The 20,760-nt window shown below is 49.7% G+C and overlaps 2 protein-coding genes across 5 annotated transcripts; one reads left to right on the top strand and one right to left on the bottom strand.

Annotated features, from left to right (window-relative positions):
* The first annotated feature begins 337 nt into the window (after positions 1–337).
* Positions 338–3,232, top strand: TMUB2 (transmembrane and ubiquitin like domain containing 2). 2 transcript variants are annotated; one of them, XM_074224283.1, is made up of 3 exons: positions 338–456; positions 1,101–1,661; positions 1,839–3,232. In XM_074224283.1, the coding sequence occupies exons 2-3, from the start codon at positions 1,126–1,128 to the stop codon at positions 2,200–2,202; spliced, it is 900 nt and encodes a 299-aa protein (XP_074080384.1). In that variant the 5' UTR covers positions 338–456; positions 1,101–1,125; the 3' UTR covers positions 2,203–3,232. The 2 variants fall into 2 exon arrangements, with proteins under 2 accessions (XP_074080384.1, XP_074080385.1); XM_074224284.1 differs by lacking the exon at positions 338–456 and adding an exon at positions 678–797.
* A 1,611-nt stretch (positions 3,233–4,843) lies between these two features.
* On the bottom strand, positions 4,844–10,936 carry ATXN7L3 (ataxin 7 like 3). 3 transcript variants are annotated; one of them, XM_074224282.1, is made up of 13 exons: positions 10,755–10,936; positions 9,549–9,661; positions 8,913–9,045; positions 8,305–8,476; positions 8,107–8,204; positions 7,918–7,940; positions 7,626–7,671; positions 7,434–7,465; positions 7,051–7,119; positions 6,756–6,799; positions 6,339–6,410; positions 6,110–6,243; positions 4,844–5,898 (listed from the first exon to the last, which is right to left on the bottom strand). In XM_074224282.1, exons 2-13 carry the CDS (start codon positions 9,597–9,599, stop codon positions 5,750–5,752), a joined length of 1,023 nt encoding a protein of 340 aa, XP_074080383.1. In that variant the 5' UTR covers positions 9,600–9,661; positions 10,755–10,936; the 3' UTR covers positions 4,844–5,749. The 3 variants fall into 3 exon arrangements, with proteins under 3 accessions (XP_074080383.1, XP_074080382.1, XP_074080381.1); XM_074224281.1 differs by lacking the exon at positions 10,755–10,936 and adding an exon at positions 10,057–10,382; XM_074224280.1 differs by lacking the exon at positions 10,755–10,936 and having other exon boundaries at positions 9,549–10,043.
* Between the last annotated feature and the right edge of the window lie 9,824 nt (positions 10,937–20,760).

Below are 20,760 nucleotides of genomic sequence, written 5' to 3' on the forward strand. Positions count from 1 at the left end.
GGCCCGGGCCTGGTCCGTGTGAGGTCAGCGGCCGGAGCTCCGCGTCCGTCCTGACGGGGCGCCGGGCGGGCCTCGGGCCCACCCTCAGGGAGGCGACCTCCAACTCCGGGGAGGGTACACGCGGGCGTCATCCGGCCCTCGAGTGAACCAAGGCTCCGGGCACCCGGGGGTGGGGCGGGAGAGCGGCGGCCGCGGGCGCCTCCGCTCCTCACCCCGCGGGCCCGCCCCCTGCGGCTGGCCACGCCCCCGGAGGGCCCGCCCCTCCCCGGAAGTCGGCTTTTCAAATGGCCCCTGCTTCGGAAGCTTCACCCCGCGGGAACGGCGGCGAGGAAGGGGCGGAGGTGGGACTTCCGGTCTCGTGTCCACGTAGCTTCCGGCGGGAGCCGGAAGACCCGGTCCTGCAAGGAATCCGGGGCTGCTGCTGCCCCCCCCGCCCCGCCTCCCCCGGACGGGCAGGTGAGACCCGGGGCCGTCCCGGTGCATACAGGACGCCCGGACGGGTTAGGGGAGGGCCCCCGGGGAGCCGCCGGCCGGCCGGCCCCCGCCCCGCTGCCAGGCGTCCCCGCTCCCTTCTCCAGCCCGTCCTCTCCGTTTCCCAGGACCCCCCGCGGCCGCCCCTCGGCCCCTCCCTCCGCGCCGTGGCCCCGCCCCCGGCCGAACCTGCGGGGAGGGGGCGTGACCTCTGACCTGCTTGGGCGCGGGGAGGGGGCCGTGCCCGAGCTGCCGCCCCCGAAGGGGCCGAGTCCGAGCCCCGCGGTGGGAGGAGTGGGCGAGGGGCGCCCCCGGCCCCCGAGCAGGTGTTCAGCCTCCCCTTGGGGCCCGCGCGGGGAGGCCTGCCCGAGGGGAGCTGCCCGGATGCCCACCCCGGCGGAGGGGGCGGGCCCCGGGAGTGGGTCTGGGGTCCGCGCCCCCCGAGCGCTCGCACACTCGTCACTGAAATCCGAGGAGGCGGAAAAGTGGGTGCGGGGGCCACGGGGGGCCAGGCCCGGAGTGCCCCCCCATGGCGGGTCACTCGGGCAGACCCCACCCTCGGCGTGTCGGGGCAGCAGAGACCGCAGGTGCCCTCCCCGCGCTAACACTCTCCTCCTTGTGCCCCGCAGCCCAGACCCAGGGAGAACGCCAGCCATGGAGCCGCCCGATGCCACCCTCATTGAAGGCGTGGGCAACGAGGTGACGGTGGTGCTGGGTGTGGTGGTGCTGGTGCTGGCCCTCGTGCTGGCCTGGCTCTCCACCTACGTGGCAGACGCTGGCAGCAGCCAGCTCCTGGGCACCATTGTGGCGGCCGGTGACGCTTCCGTGCTCCGTCTTGGTCACGTGGAACACCTGGTTGGGGGGCCGGGCGCCTCGGAGCCGGCCGAGCCCACCCACCTTGAAGAGGGTCCTGAGGAGAAAGCTGAGGAGGAAGGTGGGGGGGACTCGGCAGGTGAGCCCGGTGCTGGGGGTGGGCTTGAACCGGGTCTGGACCGCCTGCTTGACATCCGGGGGCTGCCTAATCGGGCGGCTGGTGGCGAGAGCGGCAGTCCAGAAGCTTCTCTGAGGCCTGAGGGTGGCACTCACCTTCTGCCCAACCCTGGCCTCATCAATGTCCGGCTCAAATTCCTCAATGACACAGAGGAGCTGGCTGTGGCCAGGCCCGAGGACACCGTGGGCACCCTCAAGAGGTGAGCGAGGGAAGAAGGGTTCCTGACCTTTAGGTGGAAAAGTTGGCACAAAACCAGCAGCCATAAGGGGTCCCTGGGAATGTGCTATTTAAGCTACTCTCCCTTCCTGAATTTGTCTCTCTATTTTTTCTGTCCAACTATGTTCAGGATTCTGACTCTTGTCTCCTGTTTTCATAGCAAATACTTTCCGGGGCAGGAGAGTCAGATGAAACTGATTTACCAAGGCCGCCTGCTGCAGGATCCAGCTCGAACCCTGCGCTCCCTAAATATCACCGACAACTGCGTAATCCATTGTCACCGATCACCCACGGGGCCGGCAGCCTCTGGCTCCTCTGCGCTGCCCACCTCTCCAACCACAGAGCCACCAGGCCTCAGCGTCAATGTGGGCAGCCTCATGGTGCCCGTATTTGTAGTGCTGCTGGGTGTAGTCTGGTACTTTCGTATCAACTATCGACAGTTCTTCACAGCACCTGCCACTGTCTCTTTGGTAGGGGTCACTGTCTTCTTCAGCTTCCTGGTTTTTGGGATGTATGGACGATAAAGACACCTGGGGGTGGGAAGAAGAGTCATGGTCTTCCTTCCCCTCCATGTTTCCCTGCCCAGAGTTGGGTGCCAAGGACCCCAGGGCTAGTGGTGGTCAGTAAAAGGGATGTGGGCCCTCCATGGGAGGTAGGCATGTGACCTCTTCTCCATGCCCTCAGTTCTGCTCCCAAGCAGGGTGACCATGTCCTTTCCCCTGCCCATTAACAACTCTCAGGTAGAAATGAGGACCCCCCCCCAAAAGACACATACCCGAGGCCAGAGTGATTGTCCTCTGCGTGGGTGGGCTCTGTGTGGATGGCCCCACTTAGTGGAGGTGCAGGCTCTTAGGTGATCCTAGAATATAGAGGGGGCTCCCTGTCAGCCACCCCCATCTCTTTTGTGTGCCACCAGCTTTGCACGCACTGAAGCTCCTGGCCTGTCCAGCTTCCTGCATGGCTGCTCTCTGTATTGGGCAGCCAGCTAGGGGGGCATAGCAGTATCCACAGCATGCTTCTGCCAGGGGCAACAGGGCCCCATGCCTAGTCATCAGCCAACCACCTCTCATTTCTATGGTAGTTTCTTTATAAGATGACCAAATCTAGTATGTTTCAGGAAAGGGGGGTGGGGCAGGCAGGGCCAAGGAACCTCCTTGGACCAGCTCCTCTCTAGCCCCATGGCCCCCAAGTAGTGACAGTAGGATGGTTCTCATGTTCTGGAATTTCCAAGGTTCTCCCCTTTTCTAGAGCACTTTGCTTGCGTTTTTTTTTTTGTTTTTTTTTTTACAAAACCCTTTACAGTTGTGACAACTCTTGGGAGTCAGAGGCGAGGCCCTAGGATCAAGAAATGCAGGAATAGGGCTAGGACTGCTACTGCCTCAAATCCAAGGCCAGGACACCATGAAGAAATGTCTGCACTATCATGCCCTCTAAGGTTGAAATAACTTTGCCCTTGGGATAGAGAGACTTCTACCCCTGTGGCTCCTGACTCAATGGCCACTGCCTGTGATTGAATAAAGTTTTACTCTTTTGTGGCCGATTTTGGTCACTCAATATTGCTTCTCAACTTTCATTCTGTTGACAACTGGATCAAACTCCAGCCCTTTTCCCCAGAGAGACTGGAGGATGAACAAGCATAGTTTTAACAACAGGAAAATGCAATTTATTTACACCAGCAGCCATGGGGGATGAGGAGTACACAGCGTATACAAAGTTAGCTACCTGTACAAGATGGATTACATATGCAAAAATAAAATTTCAAAACCACAGGACAACACCACCCCCTCCCTCCCAATGGCCCCAGCATGCATTAATGCCAGGTAGGTGGCCTCTGGGCATGCAGGGGGGGGAGTGATGCATGGAAGGAAAAAAGCCACCGGCCACAAAAAAAAAAATCGATACAGAACCCCCACACACTTAAGACACATGATAGGCTACAGGGTGGACAATACATCTAGCTGGGAACTGGGGGAAGGATGGGAAGCAAAATCCACATAGCCTGTTACTAGAGAAGGGAGGGGAGAGACCTGGGAAGCTCCTAACCCAGCAATTAAGGGCAATAAGCCTTCTTTCCCCAAAGGGAAAGAAATTGTTCCCTAAAGATCCCAGCTAGACCAGGCTCATCTCGTATAGCCCAGCAGGGAATGGGGCTGTGGCCCTGAGAGGTGAACTGAAATTGGGCAAGTCAACATTGGAAAATCTCCCAAACGGCTTCTTAACTCTCCTGCTTTAGATAAGGGGAAGGTAGGAACCATCTGGGCCTCAGTAAGGAAGAGCTACAGCCATCCCTCACAGAAGCCGAGGGTTCCATGCCCCTCTGCCCACCCCTCCCCAACAAGCGTAAGTTTGCCCCTTCTCCAATGCCAACCTTCTTCCAAGACATGATTTGGAAGGGTTCCCGGGCACTGAATTCCCTCCTATAGAGAATATGGTAAATAATGGGCAGGGATTGCCCTGGGCCCAGCCTGTACTCTAGCTCACACTCCAGTTTGGCTTTATTTTTCCTTTAAAAAAAAAAAAAACAAGTCTTGGGTTAAAATACAGATTGGTAACCAGGCCCAGCCAGGGGTTTGGAGATGATGGGTAGGAATTGAGGGCAGGGAGTAGGTCCCAATCTACTATTTCTGCTAGCTCTCCAGGACCCACCCAAATTTCAGCCAGTCCTGAGCACTAATGCTATTAACTTTTGTAGGTCAGATAGTGATGGATACCCCCTCCCCCAATCTCGGGAGCAAAGGCTATCTGCCTACCCCAATAAGGTTGCTCAGGATAGTCCTATTCAAGTCTAGTATTCCCAACTTTCAAAACTGATTAGCACTTCGACACCCCCCCCCCAGTCCTGGCAGTTTAGGTCTGGGTGGTGGGGTGGGAAGAGAAGGGAATGCTTTCATCCCAACTTTGCAGGATGTAATGGGCACTACCTGATCTAACGTTGTAGCTTTTCTCCTCTGGTACAAACCTACCAGCACCCTGGTCTGCCCTCTTCCCACCTAGTATGAAGATCAGGACTCGCCTCAGAGTGTCAGACTACAAGTTCAGAATAAATAACTTGGGGGGGGGGAGCTAAGGAGGAAGGGAAAGAGATGAACTAAAGCACATAGGAGTAAAAGAGGGCAGCAAGCAGCAAATAAGGACCTGGGGGAGTCCTATCAGGACAAAAGGGTAAGGGGGGGAGGAACTTGGGGCCACCCTCAGGGTGGGGCTGGGCCCTTTCCCAGGGCAGGGGATGAGGTAAGAAAACATTTCAAATAAAGCAGCACCGTTCCCACTCACTTTGGGGTCCTGTCCTCCCCAAGGGTTCTGAGGTTCAAGGAAGGAGGGAAAGGAAAATTCTGATAAGCAGTTTCCCCCGTCTTCCCCTCTCCCTTGCCATTCCCTGAAGTCAGAGGTTTCTGGCAGCCCCTCTTGGCTCTCCAAAGGAGGAGCAGCTCCCACAGCCCAGGTGGCCCTAAGATACTGAGGAGAAAGGTGGAGAGGGCGGCCAGTGTGAACTGCCCCAAGGGAATACTCTGTGCCTACCCACCCACTCCAGGAAGAGGGGTCCACTGGACAGGACTCTGGAAACGGGCAGCAGAGTAGCTGTCAGCCACAAGCACCAGACCATTCACATTGCAGAAGGCAGACAGGGGCCTCTTTGGGGCTCAGTTCCCAATGCACAGCCCCCCTGGATAGCCACAATGTGCCTTCCACGGGATTTCATTCAATCCCTGGGGTGACGGGCAGGCAGTGTATGCACCCTAGCATGGTATCCAAGTCTGGCCCCTTTTCCTCTCAATCCCAGCTGGACATCCAGGAAATCACAGAATAAATAGAAAAACTCTTCCCCCAAAAAACTTGTTCAAGGCAGAGTATGTTCAGGTCTGAGTCCAGCATGCCTGAGTGTCATGCACAGTCAATAGGATTCTGCCATCATGTTGTGGTTCAAACCAGGGTCAAAACTGGCATGACCCCCCCCCAATACTTCACAACCCCAAATCCCCAGCCTTTACTCAAGGCTGCCACCTGTCAACCAGAATTGGGGAAGGGGGGCAGAAATTGGCCCAGACAAGGGAACAGCCTCCAAGCCTCTGATCAATTGATGTCATCATAGATGCTCGGTGTGGGGGGTGCAGGGGGCTTTGGCTTCTTCTTCTTGTTGGAGCTGAGGCCTGGAGCAGCCCCCACCAGACTCAGGTGGGGTTTCTTTTTCTTGGTCTTCCTTGATTCGGAGTTATTAGTGCCTGAGGGGAAAGGCACAGGGAATGACTCTGGGGAAAGCTGCTTGAGATTGTCCCATATCTAATCCATAGGGCAGACATTCTACCTTCTACTCCCCTAAGCAATACTCAACTCTTTGAAGTTTTATTTTTTGAAAGTGTGCTGGGCACATGGAAACTAAAAATTCTTTCCTGCCCCCCAACCAGTTTCTCCCACCCCCAGCCCGGTTCTCACTCGTCTTGGAAGAAGCAGAGTCAGAGGGTGAGAGATCAGAGGAGCCATCCCACTGTAGCCGGCTCATCAGGGCCTGGCTCTCGGCCACATCAAAGCTGTCGTTCTCTACAGAGCCCTCTGCCTCAGGCAAAGGGCTGGAGGTGAGAGGGATATTAGGGACACTGGTCATCACCCAAGGTCACTCCCCACCCCCACCCTAATCTCAATGTCCTTTACTATTGCTGCTTACGCTGAGGGGCCCAGGAAGTAGACACGCACAGCCCGTCTCTGCTCATCTGTATGCTGGGGGCAGCGAAGGGACCTGTGAGGCAAAACATCTGTGACAACCCAATCCTGACTAGGAAACCCAGATGCCTACAATCAATTGGGCCTCGCTGAACTTGCCCTCCCTTGATAAAGAAAGTAGAGAAAGCTCTAGTCCCCATATTGTGCACTGAAGTATGGACAGTAAGATTTTATCTACAACAGCAGAGTCTATCTAGGGTATCTCCTCTGTGATAGGGACAAGTGCATCTGAAATCCATAGCCCATCACAAGGATTAGGAGAAAAGCTAATGCTATTTAGCTTGGCACTCCTTGGAACGGTAGAGAACAAGTGCTCCACACTTCCCATAGTTCACACACTCACCCCCAGTCTCCTATTTACCTTGTGCACATCTTCTTTGTATGTTCAGATATCACTCCACATTGCTGTAAAGAGAAACACGAAGCTGAGGTGAGAACAAAACAATGAATCTACATCATATCATTAACTACTTCTGCCTCCCTCAGTTCTAGATCCCACATCTCAAAATGACAGCATCCCCACTGGCTTCTTCACTCAACCCCTAGAAGGAACTATTAGCAAAGGGGTATCTTGCCAATACCTTGACCTCTTCCACAATTTTTCTCTCACTTTACACCTTCCCAGACCCAGATACCTCCCCTTCCTAGGGTCTCACTGTGGTAAGCAGGGTTCGAAGTTCCTCAGGACCTAGGGTTTCATAATTGATCCCAGAAGAGTTGCTATACTGTGAAAAGATTAGAGAAAATCAGTGACAGGGAAGATGAAAAAAAGGAGTTGATGAACCACTAGTGGGCATATAACATCTCTTAAGTTGCAAGGGTTTATGATCACAATTTTTGAAGTGAACCCTTTCAGCAGTACATAAGAGAAAACCAGGTAGAAGGAGGCTCCCAAACCATTCACTGTTTCTGGCTGTTAGACCATCAAGCAATTTGCCATAACTCAATGGAGAAATTCACACATACCCTTAACCCCCACAACCAAGATGAAAAAATGTAGAGAAACTATCAGAAATGAACTGGAACTAGCCCTACTCACCTTAAAAGGATCTGAGTTGCTGCTAAGTTCCCCTAAAGAATAAAAAAAAAAGAATGGGAATTAGATGCAGAGGTACTGAAAGATGGGTCATAAACCAGAGGATGTAGAAGGGACAGAAGGATCACTGACTCTTCCTAGATGGTTTCCCCAGTCTCTTAGCCCCCCAGTCATAGCCACGTCCCCTGGACTCACCATTTTTGTGTTTTAATGACTTGGACCTTCGAGGGGAATTGGGGTTCTAGAAAGAGAAGAAAGTATTAGGGGGAAATAGAGCAAAGAAGCAGAAAAGGCAAAGGGGGCTGACAAAAGAACAAAGCCTCCACTCCACTCCCCCAATTCCCCTCCTCTCTCTGCCCTAGGACTTAGTGACCCTGCTTCCAGGCCTTAGCCTGAAGCCCATAAAGGCTCACTGAGGGCCCAGAGGATAGCATATCTTCTCTATGTACTCCCCACTCCACTATTCCTCTGTGTGCCCATCTCTCACCTTGTCTGATTTTCTCTTCTTTGCTATGAGGAGAAAAGGAAGATGATTGCAATTACCTGAAGTTTCCAAATCTAAGGTCCCACAAGGAAAAGCACAATATCCCCACAACAAGAAGCATCAACTGGGTAGTGTCCCCCTATACCCCCCACCCGCCCCGTCTCAAGATTTCCCCAGGAAGATCTACACTACCTTTCTTCTCCGAGCCATAGAACCAATCATTGTCGTTGATATCATCATTGTCTTCCTGGTCACTCTCAGACTTGTTCATGTTGTTGCTACTGGCAATGCTGTCCAGAAGAGGTGGGGAGGTGGTTATGGGAACATCTTCAGGATCTGTCCCCCCTCCTTACCCCAGTTCCCCTTGGGCCACTTTCTTTGCCCACTCACCGACGGTTGGCAATACGGCTGCTATTCCGGCCCATGCCCAGACACTTCTCCAGGTGGGGAGCAAAGCGGGAGGCAGCAATGCTGCGGCTGCAGTTGGGGCAAACACATTCCTTGTTTTTCCACTGATTGTACACTTGCCCAAAGATATCCACTCCAGGTTGGTCTACAATCTCTGGGGAGGTGAGGGTCAGAGGTCAGGGTAAGCAGGAGGAGTCTTTAGGCACCTTCAGGAATCAGCCCTAAATTCACACACAATTTCCCCCCCTTGAGCTGTGGCATACAGCTTCTCATGAGAAATGGAGATGGGCCTGCTTTGCAGGTCATGATTGTATCCAACAAAGGACAGAGGCAGGAAAAGCCCCCTCCCCACCCCCAGCTACCACATCCACCTTCCCAACCCCACAAGCCAGAAAGTCAAGGCTGTTTTTTAAAGCATTTGATCTTTTCACTCTCCTCTCAGTTCCTAGCCCAGGAGTCCATAAGATCCAGCCCCAAACCACAATTAACTATAAGAACCTCATGCTACAAAGCAGGGGAAACAACTCTCCCCAAGACCAAAGTACACAGTCTGTGGAGACAGAAAATGTTATTCCACATCTTAGTCTCACCAAAGTCCTTCATGCTGTCAGGATCTGTGTCATCCAAGAAGAAGTAGCCACACTTTACAGCCCGGTGCACCTCAAAGCAGAGTCCCAGACAAGCATCTTCCACCAGGTCCGTATAAATCTCATGTGCAATGGCCTGAGCCCCACAGAAGAACAAGAATGAGTACAGGGGTCCTTGTTACTTGGGTCTTATTCCCTAAAGTCATCTACAGATGCCACATATCCAGGTAAGGTACAAGATGCCTAGTCCTTATCCTGAACTGCTTTTTTTCTTTGACCTACTTCTCAAGGCTCTCAGTTATTCCTTTGCCCAAAAAACCAGTCATCCCAAGTTCCTAGACCTTAAAACTAAGAGCTGAAAAGGACTTCAGAGATTATCTAGTCTACTCTCAGAACGTTTAATTAAACCGCTTCATTTTTCAGAGAAAGAAATGTAGTTATGGAAAGTTGATGTGACCTGCCCAAAGTCAGAGAAGTAGAAAATGGCTAAGGCAGGATTTGAACCCAAGCCTTTTCTGACTTCAAATCCTTCAGTGCCCTTTCGACCATAGCATCACGCATGCAGCAATCTTTGCTGAAGATATCAAATACAGATTCCCAGAGAACAAAGATGAGAGTAACAGGTGAGAGAGTCCTCACCTCCAGCTTGCTGTTATCCAGGCCAGACAAAGACATTTCCTCCATTTTCATTTGCAAACTCTCCTGGAGAAGGCGTTCGGACTGCTCATAGCACACAGCAGGTGGCAACACAGCTGTACATATTGGGGAGGGGGAGGCAGCTGAAGTCAGGGGCTCTGCGAGTCTGCCCCAACAATTCACTGATTCCTGGGTCTCCCACCTTGTTTGAGAACAGGCTTCCATGGGCTGGAAACCTGGAGTGATTTCCGCTCTCCCTTGGAGAGGGGCCAGAAAACTACCCAATTGGCTGAGTTGTAGCCCAGCAGCATGGCACATGCATCTCCTCCCAGAGTGGCCTGTTTGGCCTCGGGGCAACAGAAAGCCTGCAGAGGGCACTTTGGCTAACTCCCTGTCCCAGACTTTCACTTTAGCCTTGCAGAAACTCAGTGGAAAAAGGTATTTTAGGGATTATCGAGCCCAACCAATTCACTTTACTCATGAATAAACGCGGAAGGGCTACACGACTTACCCAAAGTCATAGTACCTAGCAGGACCCTGGATCTCTCCTCATGAAACAAAAACCAAAGCGAGCCAAAGGAAGGAGGGTGACTTCGCACAAGGCTCGGGGGGCGGGGGCCGGGCCGGGGCTCTGCTCTCCGATCCGGAGCCCCGCGCTCGTGACCTTGGGCGGGTCACCTGCCCCCTAACCTGCGGCCTCCCTCGGGGCACTCGGGGGCCTTCCCTGCTCTAGCTCTGCTGCCCTCCGCACACGGATCGGGGCCCGGGGGGCCGAGCACGCCCCTGGGCGGGCGGCGGGGGCCCGGGGGTCAGGCGCGGCTCGGAGGCGGCATCACCCCGCCGGGGGAGGGGCTGCGGCCACGGCGCTGCCCGGCCCGGGGACACGCGCGCCCCCCGCCCCCCCCCGGCTGCCGCGCTCCGGGCCGCTATTGTCCCAGCCCCCCCCGGGCCGGCCGGGTCCTCCCCCTCAGACAAAGGGCGGCCCCCGCCCGGCCGCCGCAGCCTCCCGCACCGCGGCCCGAGCCGGCGGGGAAGGAGGGGAGGAGGCCCCGCCACACCCCGGGGCCGAGCAACACCCACAGCTTCCGGGGCTGGGGGGAGGGGCGGGGAGAGAACGCGGGCCCGGCGACGGCGGGTCAGAGGGCGCGAGGGTCAAGGGTCAGGGGGCGGAGGCACGGACCCCAGGCCCCTCCCCTCCCCCTCACTCACCCCGCCCGGGGGGGGGGGCCGCGCCGGGGCCCCGGGGCCTCTCAGGGCCGCGTCCTCCGGCGGCGGCGACGGCGGCGGCTGCTGCTGCTGCTGCTGCTACTCCTTCGGGGACCCATGTCCGTCCGTCCGTCCGCCCTCGCCTCGCCTCCCCGAGCTGGGGGTCGAGCCGCCTCCTCCCCCCCGCCGCCGCCTCAGCGGGCGGCCATGGCCCCTTCCTTCCCCTCCCTCCCGGCCTCGCTGCCTCGTCACCGCCTCCTGCTCGCCTCACCCCGCCCCTCCCCCTCCAACCTCCCCCCCGCCCCGGGACGATCCAGCCCGCCTCTCCCGGGCGGGGGGCGCGGCGCGAGGAGCCCGGAGCGCGCGCGCGCGAGGCCAGTCGGGCGCGCGCGCCACCCCGCCCCGCGCTCGGCCTGCCCGCGGCGGCCTCGGCCCTCGGGCCCCTCCCCTTCTCCCGCTGTCCCCTCCCTCACTTCCTGTCCTCCAGCTCTCCCTTCCGCGCGCGCAGCGGCCGCTCGGGCTAGCGGGGTCCCGGCGCGTGCGTCCGCCCCGCGGGCCGCCGCTCGGCAGCATTGGCTAGGGGGGGCGGGGACGGGGCGGGAGAAGCCGAGGGAGCCGAGCGCGGAGGAGGGGCGCCGCGCCGCGGCCGGACGTCCCGACGGCAGGACCTCCCCGGAGAGCGTGCGGGAGGGGGCGGGGCCTCGATTGTCCTCTGTGCGCCAATAGGAAGCCCTCCTCTCCGCCGCCGGGCCAATGGGGCCGCGCGGGGCGGGGGGGGGGGCGCCGTTTAAAGCGCGGTGCGCGCCGGCGGGGAGGTGGCTACTTTGTAGCGATCCCAGCCCGCCCCCTGGGCGGGGAGCGGCTGGGCGTTGCACTCGGGCCCCGGCTCCCCCCGCCCCGGGGCCGCCTCCGGGCCCAGTCCCCGCCTTTTCCCCGGGGAAGCTCCGCCTTCCGCACTGAAGGCGGAGTGTTCTGGAGAACGTGGCCTATGGAAGGCCGCTGGCATTTTGCTGGCTAGGGCTTTCCCTGGGTACCTTGGTGGGTCTTTCCTCCTGGTGCGAGCCCACCCCACCCAAGGGTGACAAGAGTGCCACTTCTTCCTCCGCTCCGCCACCCAGCGGAACTCCTTATCTAAGCCAGTTTTAGGCTTTTCAGTTTAAAAAATAAATAATTTAATTTTCTTCTTCCCACAAAACTGGAAAAAGAAAAGGAAATATAAGGCCCTTGCACAGCCAAGGAAAACAAATTCTCTTACTGCCATTTCCAAAAAACTGTTGTGATCTGCCTCCTGACTCCATCAACATTCTGGGAGGTGGGTAGCATGCTTCATCACGGGTCTTCTGGAACCCTTGTTGGTCAGTGCCGGTTACTAAGTTTGAAAGTTATTTGTCTTTAAATTTTTTTTTAATTAAAGACCTTTTTTCTGAAAAGAAAAAGAAACTTCTTTTAACATCTATGTATTGTCGGGGCAGCTAGGTGGCACAGGCAGAGTCAGAAAGGCCTGAGTTGAAATCCACTCTCAGACTCTTAAATTACCTGTGTGACCTTGGGCAAGTCACTTAACCCACACTGCCTTGCAAAAAAAAAACAACATATATGTATTGTCAAGCAAAACATTCTCTTGTGTGTAAAAAAAAAAAGTACCTCAATTTGCATCCTGAATTCATCACCATTGTCTCAGGAGATGTCTCAGCAGGTTTCATGTTTGGATCCTCTGAAAATGTGGCTGATGATTCCATGATCAAAATTCTCATATCTTTCAAAGTTGTTTGTCCTTACAAATTTGTTATTAATCATATAAATTATTCTCCTGGTTCTGCTCACTTCACTCTCCATCCATTCATTTGTTTTCCCATGAGTTTCTGTGACAGGCTCCCTTCATCATTTCATTTGGAATAATAAAATGCTACTACATTCATATTTCATAATTTGTTCAAACATTCTTCAACTGAAGGACACTCCCTTTGTTTCCAGTTCTTTTCAGTCACAAAAGAAAAAAAAAACTGCTGTAACTATTTTTGCAGATCAGTACTTTTTCTTTGATCTTTCTGTGATATAGTTTTGGTCACAGGATCTAGTAATGTGGGCTTAGTTGTGGTATTTCTAGAACAATGATAGTTTAGTATCTTTGAAGACACAAGTTCCAAAATTGCTTTCTAGAATGATTGGACCAATTCATAGCTCCATTAACAGGGCATTGATGTGTTTTTCCCCCCTACAACCCTCAAATATTTGTTTTTTCTTTTATGTACCTCTTTGCCAGTCTCTTAGCCTTTTCTCAACGAACTCAGGAGAGGTTCTTCTCTATTACCAAACCCAATTTTCATATCTGGGGATTTCAAGATAAATGGCAATATTTCCTGAAACACCTAGAGATCACAGTTTAATTGCTTCAGTTCCCATGTAGTCCATCTTTTCTTTCCCCTCAGCTGCCCAGCAGTTCTCAGATAATCAGATCATCACCTGTAATGTAATTATTCCATATCCATCCAATTCTCTATTCTTATCTCCACTACCTAGCCCCTCCTAAATCTATTTTTTATCCTCATGATGGTCTCCAGTCCTTCTATCCCTCTGTTTTGTTCTCAGTCCTCCTTTCCATGCCTTCCTGGCTTTGACTAGTTTAGCCCCATACTATGAGCTACTGAGTTCCCCCCCCCCACCTCCTCCAGATTTACCTTCTTCTCTCTTCAGCTATTTCTTGCCAAACTTCTGGGTTACTACCACCATCTGCTCATAAGCCACAGAAGTCCTTTGGGGGAAGTCAGACAGCATGAATAAAATCAATGTAGCTGGATTTAGAAGAGAAGCAGTTAATTGGGGAAATCCCACTTCTAACACTCCTTATATGATCTTGAACATATTATTTAATTTACCTTGGTCTAAGTTTCCTTCTCAGTAAAGTGAGAGGGAAAGGTGGAGCCTTTCATTTTTTTTTAAGGTTTTTGCAAGGCAAACAAGGTTAAGTGGCTCGCCCAAGGCCACACAGCTAGGTAATTATTCAGTGTCTGAGATCGGATTTGAACCCAGGTACTCCTGACTCCAGGGCAGGTGCTTTATCCACTAGGCCACTTAGCCGCCCCCTGCAGTACTTCTTGTGTTAATAGCAAACAGCTGGAAGGAAAAGGAATGACCATTCACTGGGAGAATGACTGAACAATATTGGTATATGAATAAGATAAAACTATACCTTATGAAATTAGCTCTGAATATGAAGAAATCAGAGAAACTTGGAAGCTTATATGAACTGATTCAAAGCAAAGCAGCCAGAATCAGAAGAATAATTTATGTAATAACCACAATTATGTAAAACTTAACAACTCTGATCTATGCAGTAATCAATTATGATTTGGGGCAGATAGGTGCTACAATGGCTAGAGCTCTTGGCCTGAGCTTAAATCTGATCTTAATACTTAGCCAGGTGACCCATGGCAAGCTCCTTAACCCTGCTTACCTCAGTTTCCTCAGCTGTAAAATGAACTGGAGAAGGAAATGGCAAACAACTCTAGTATCTTTGTCAAGAAAATCCCAAATGGGTTAGGGGCGGCTAGGTGGCCTAGTGGATAAAGCACCTGCCCTGGAGTCAGGAGTACCTGGGTTCAAATCCGATCTCAGACACTTAATTATTACCTAGCTGTGTGGCCTTAGGTGAGTCACTTAACCCCGTTTGCCTTGCAAAATCCTAAAAAAAAAATCCCAAATGGGCTCACAAAGAATCAGAAACTGAACAACAAATATAATTTTAGAGAATTTAATGGTGAAACCTGTCTCCCTCCTTTCTGCAGAGAGGTGGCACTCAAAGGTATGGAATGGAGCATACATTCTAAGGTTGAGATCATTAGGGAGATTTGTTTTACTCAATTATAAATATATATATATATATATATATATATATATTTTTTTTTTAAGGGTTCTATGGGACTGGGGGAATTAATGAGATGTGTTAAGGATGAGAGAAAAAAACAACCAATAAAACTTTAACAAAAGGAAAAAAGAGGCCAAATAACCACATTGTCTGGGTTTTACCATAGTTTTCAGTAATCTAATCTTATCTAGGCTTTTACAACACAACAATTCTCTCATTTTATCTTGATTGACTTTTTTTTAGGCTTTTTTCAAGGCAATAGGGTTAAGTGGCTTGCCCAAGGCCACTCAGCTAGGTAATCATGAAGTGTCTGAGGTCCGATTTGAACTCAGGTACTCCTGACTTCAGAGCTGGTGCTCTATCCACTGTGCCCCTAGCTACCCCCTTGATTGACTCTTGATTACAGCCTTCTCTCCCCAAACTTCTGTCATTTCCTCCCTTTCCCTTATAAGGGAGGACTTCTCCTACTAAGGAAAAAGGAGGACATCCTTATTAGTATTATGGGTTGGTGCCAGAAGGAGCCATATTGTTGTTTGGTCATGTTCAACACTTCATGACCTCATTTGAGGTTTTCTTGGCAAAGAAACTGTAGTGGTTTGCCATTTCTTCCTCCACTCCATTTTACAGATGAGGAAACTGAAGTACACAGGGTTAAGTGACTTCCCTGGGATTATACAATTAATAAGTGTCTGAGGTTGGATTTGAACCTATATCTTCTGACTATCCTCTACACAACCTTGCTGCTTCAGAAGGGACCATGGAAGTCATTTAATCCAATTGATTTAATTTTACAATGAAGGAGGAAACTGAGGCTTCTTGAGGAAGGGACATAGCCAAAGCTTCAGAGACTGCAAGTTCCAGAGCTTTGGAACTTTGACTCCAAATGTACTATTCTTTCTTTCTATTTTTTTGATTGTTGCAAGGCAATGGGGGGGGCGATAATTGACTTGGCCCAAGGTCACACAGTTAGATAATTATTAAATATCTGAGGCTGAATTTGAACTCAGCTCCTCCTGACTCCATGGCCTGTACTCTATCTACTGTGCCACTTAGCTGCCCCCCAAATGTAATATTCTTTCATTTGACCCACTCTGTCTTCTCCATCATTCTATAGTTCAGATCTCTTCATTATTCCCTCATTTTTCTCCCTTTGCTTCATTCTCTGATGAACAAGTGAGCAGGTCACTTCTCTATGCCAAAGCCAACCCCTCCACTTGCACTGTGACAACTGGTAAAGAAGTAGATAGAGGCTGCACTGTGCCTGGAGTGGGGAAGACTTGAGTTCAAATTCAGCCTCAGATGTTTACTGACCCATAGCAAGTCACTTAACCTCATTTACCTCAGTTTCCTCAGTATAAAATGGAAATGATAAGAACAGAGAGCCTTGTTTCACAGAGTTGTGGAGAACAATGAAATAATATTTGTAAAAAGTGTTCAGCATATCACTAGGTAGTAGGAGGTACCTGATTAATGCTTAGTCTTTTCCCTTTCCTCCATGGATACCATCACCTCCCAAGCTTGCCCCTTTAGTCACTCCCTTACCCACCCCTCATCTCCAGTCTTTCTATATGCACTGATTCTTTACACATTTAAATATCTCCAAATCCCCCTTCATTTGTGGACTTGAAGTACCATGGAAAGAGCATTGAGCCCAGGAGTCAGAAGATGTGGGTTCAAATCCTAGTTCTGCTATTGATTACCTGTGAGACCTCAGGTATGCTAAATAGCCTCTTCAGGCCTCAATTTCTTTACCTGTAAAATGAGAGTGCAGTACTCCCCTAAGGTCTAGACTCCTCCTCAGTTCTAGATCTCTGATCCTATGATCCTATCTACATTTTCACCTATATATCAACTCCCACTCACTTGTTAACTCTTAGTAATCTGGTTTCAGATTCTAATGTTTGAATGAAACTACTCTCTTGGGGCGGAGCCAAGATGGCAGTGTGAAGGCAGCATTTCCCAGGAACTCCTTGACCCCAAAACTCAAAAATTTACAGAGGTAGAACTCACAAAAAGACTGAGTGATATATTTTACCAGTCCAAGATAACTTAGAAACTCCATGTGTTTCATCAGGACCAGGAGTTGCAAAAAAGCCCCAGCCACAGCATGGCACAGCACAGCACAGATCAACAGCAGCATCTTGAAGGGGGGATGAGAGGACTCTGCTACACCAGAATGAATGTGGAGTGAGGAGCACCAGAGGCAGAACCTGCAGTGAGAATGTGGAGAAAGCAGCCTGCACCTCCGGAGAACAGCCCACAGATGGTAAGGGGGTCAGGGGAGACTGCAGAAATCTCTCTGCTCTCCCTGGGAAGGTCTCCGCTGTTTACCCACACTCAGATCCAGCTTGTAATTTGGCCTTCCATACTAAGATAGCAGGGTTCCTCCTCACAGTTCCAGGACAGAGGGAAGTGCCTGTGGTCATCTACATATCAAAGCACAGGCAAAAGAGCATGAGACCTTGGAGGAATAAAGGTCCTAGTGGGGTATCCCCACCAAAAAATCCAAAGTCTTGGAAGTGCTGTAAATTAGTCTCAGACTGAGGAAATGAGTAAACAACAGAAAAAGAAGAATCTGGGACAGCTAGGTGGAGCAGTGGATAGAGCACCAGTCCTGGGTCAAGAGTACCTGAGTAGAAATTCGGCCTCAGTCACTTAATGACTTAATGATTATCTAATTGTGTGGCCTTGGGCAAGGCACTTAACCCCATTTGCCTTGCAAAAAAGAAAAAAACAAAAACCTTTCTAGATTCAAATAGCATTTTCTTTTATTTATTTTTATTATTTATTTTTTAGGTTTTTGCAAGTGCCACTTAACCCCATTTGCCTTTCAAAAACCAAAATAAATAAATAAATAAAAGAATCTGACCATAGAAAATTACTTTACTCCTATGGAAGATCAAAACACATACTCAGATGATGACAAAATTGAAACTTCCATATCCAAAACCTCTAAGAGAAATAGAAAATGGGTTCAGACTATAGATGAGCTCAAAAAAGATTTTGAAAAGCAATTAAGGGAGGTGGAGGAAAAATTGGGAAGAGAAATGAGAGCAATGCAGAAAAATCATGAAAATCAAATCAGCAGCTTGGTGAAAGATACACAAAAAAATATTGAAGAAAATAATATGTTAAAAACCAGTTTAGGCCAAATGGAAAAAAAGCAAAACAAAAGGCAAATGAGGAGAAGAATGCCTTAAAAAGCGGAATTGGCCAGCTGGAAAAGGAGATAAAAACATTCTTTGAAGAAAATAACTCCTTCAAATGCAGAATGGAACTAAAAAGGAAAGCTGATGACTTTGCAAGAAATCAGGAAAAAATAAAACTCTTCCAAAAAAGCCAAAAATTAGAAGAAAATGTGAAATATCTCATTGGAAAAACAACTGACCTCAAAAACAGTTCCAGAAGAAATAATTTCCAAATTATTGGACTACCTGAAAGTCATGACCAGGAAAAGAGCCTAAACTTCATTTTTCAAGAAATAATACAGCAAAATTGTCCTGAGATCCTAGGAGCAGAGGGTAAAATAGAAATCGAGAGAATTCATCAGTCACCTCCTGAAAGAGATTCCAAAAGAAAAACTTCCAGGAATATTATAGCCAAATTCCAAAACTCCCAAGTCAAAGAGAAAATTCTAAAAGCTGCCAGAAACAAACAATTCAACTACTAAGGCTCCATAGTCAGCATTACACAGGATCTGGCAGCATCTACATTAAGGGCTCATAGGGATTGGAATATGATATTCCATAAAACAAAAGATCTTAGTTTACAACCAAGAATCAACTACCCAGCAAAACTGAACATCCTTTTTCTTTTTTTTTTAAAAACAACTCTTTTTTTTTTAGGTTTTAGCAAGGCAAATGGGGTTAAGTGGCTTGCCCAAGGCCATACAGCTAGGTAATTATTAAGTGTCTGAAGCCAGATTTGAACTCAGGTACTCCTGACTCCAGGGCTGGTACTCTATCTACTGTGCCACCTAGCCACCCTTGAACATCCTGTTTCAGGGGAAAAGATGAACTTTCAATGAAACAGGGACTTTCATACTTCCCTATTGAAACAACCAGAACTGAACAGAAAGTTTGATTTTCAAGTACAGGACTCTGGTGAACCATAGAAGGGGTGGACAAGAAAGACTAATATGAGGGACTTAATGATATCGAACTGTTTGCATTCCTGCATGGGAAGAAGCTATTGATAACTCATATGAACTTTCTCATTTTTAAAAACTGTTAGAAGGAGCACATATAGACAGGGCACAGGAAGGAGCAGAATATAATGGTATAATATATTAAAAAGATGGAATCAATGGGTGATAAAGGGAAGTACTGGGAGGAAGAGAAAGGAGAGGAAGAAGGAGCTATGAAATTTCACATAAGAGTCAAGAAAAAGCTTTTTCAATAGAGTGGAATGGGGAAAGGCAAGGCAGAATGAGTGAGCCTTCATTTTCATCAGAAATGGCTCAGAGAGGAAATAACATACACACTTAATAGGGTGAGGACATCTGTCTTACTCTAGAGAAAAATGAGAAGAAAGGGATGGGATAAGGGGGAATGGGGGAAGGGAAGGGGGTAATAGATGATAGAAGAGAGGGAAGATTGTGGGAGAGGGTACTCAGATACAACACACTTTTGGACAGGACCAGGATGAAAGGAGAGAGAGAGAATAGAATAAATGAGAGCGGGGAGGAATAGAGTGGAGGGAAATACAGCTAGTAATAGCAACTGTGGGAAAAATATTGAAGCAGCTTCTCTGGTGGATAAAGAAGGCAACTCACTCCAGAGACAGAGCCATTGGAATCTGAACATAGACTGAAGTACATTTTTTCCCTCTCTCTCACACTATTCTTGAAGTTTCTCATATTCTTGGGGGAGGGGGGGTTTATGTATACTCTTATAACGAAATTATTGTAATAATATAAAATAAAAAAAAGATAAAGTTCTTGAGAGAGAGAGAGAGAGAAAGAGAGAGAGAGAGAGAAGAAACTACTCCCTCCAAGGACAGTGATCTCTTTACTGTTGAATCCAATTAACTTTTCTCTTTATTTTCTCTGTGACTTTTTTTTGAATTATAAAGATTTTATTTGAGTTTTACACTTTTCCCCCAATCTTACTTCCCTCCCCCCACCCTCCCACAGAAGTCAATTTACCAGTCTTTACATTGTTTCCTTGGTATCCATTGATCCAAATTAAATGTGATGAGAGAGAAATCATATCCTTAAGGAAGAAACATAAAGTATAAGAGATAGCAAGATCAGACAATGAGATATCAGGTTTTTTTTTCTAAATTAAAGGTAATACTCCTTGGTCTTTGCTCAAACTCCACAGTTCTTTCTCTGGATACAGATGGTATTCTCCATTGCAGACAGTCCCAAATTGTCCCTGATCGTTGCACTGATGGAATGAGCAAGTCCATCAAGGTCGGATCATCGCCCCGATGTTGCTGTTAGGGTGTACAGTGTTTCTCTGGTTCTGCTCATCTCGCTCAGCATCAGTTCATGCAGATCCCTCTAGGCTTCCCTGAATTCCCATATCTCCTGGTTTCTAATAGAACAATAGTGTTCCGTGACATACATATACCATTTGCTAAGCTGTTCTCCAATTGAAGGACATTTACTTGATTTCCAGTTCTTTGCCACCACAAACAGGGCTGCTATGAATATTTTTGTACAAGTGATGTTTTTACCCTTTTTCGTCATCTCTTCAGAGTATAAAGCCATTAGTGGTATTGCTGGATCAAAGGGTATGCACATTTTTGTTGCCCTTTGGGTGTAGTTCCAAATTGTTCTCCAGAAAGGTTAGATGAGTTCACAGTTCTCACCAACAATGTAATAGTGCCCCATATTTCCCACAATCCTTCCAACAATGATCATTAACCTTTCTGGTTATATTGGCCAGGCTGTCTCTGTGACCTTTTTTTTTTTTAGATTTTTTCAAGGCAATGGGGTTAAGTGGCTTGCCCAAGGCCACACAGCTAGGTAATTATTAAGTGTCTGAGGTCGGATTTGAACCCAGGTACTAATGACTCCAAGGTGCCACCTAGCCACCCCATTCACTTTGCCACCTAGCTGCCCCTGTCTCTGTGACTTTTGACACAGTCAGCCTCCCCTATATCCTGGATAGTTTCTCTTCCCTTGCCTTCTTGTGA

Source organism: Macrotis lagotis, chromosome 2, assembly GCF_037893015.1.
Source record: "Macrotis lagotis isolate mMagLag1 chromosome 2, bilby.v1.9.chrom.fasta, whole genome shotgun sequence".
Classification (NCBI taxonomy): Eukaryota; Metazoa; Chordata; class Mammalia; order Peramelemorphia; family Peramelidae; genus Macrotis; species Macrotis lagotis.

What these genes read in the sequence shown, in the direction of transcription:
- TMUB2 (XM_074224283.1), top strand. Translation starts at nt 1,126, where the DNA reads ATGGAGCCGCCCGATGCCACCCTCATTGAAGGCGTGGGCAACGAGGTG. An exon ending in ACCGTGGGCACCCTCAAGAG is followed by an intron (nt 1,662 to 1,838) that starts GTGAGCGAGGGA and finishes CTGTTTTCATAG; the next exon opens with CAAATACTTTCCGGGGCAGG.
- ATXN7L3 (XM_074224280.1), bottom strand. Translation starts at nt 9,863, where the DNA reads ATGTGCCATGCTGCTGGGCTACAACTCAGCCAATTGGGTAGTTTTCTG. An exon ending in ACAAAGAAGATGTGCACAAG is followed by an intron (nt 6,411 to 6,755) that starts GTAAATAGGAGA and finishes TTTGCCTCACAG; the next exon opens with GTCCCTTCGCTGCCCCCAGC. An exon ending in TACTTCCTGGGCCCCTCAGC is followed by an intron (nt 6,244 to 6,338) that starts GTAAGCAGCAAT and finishes TCTCACCTCCAG; the next exon opens with CCCTTTGCCTGAGGCAGAGG.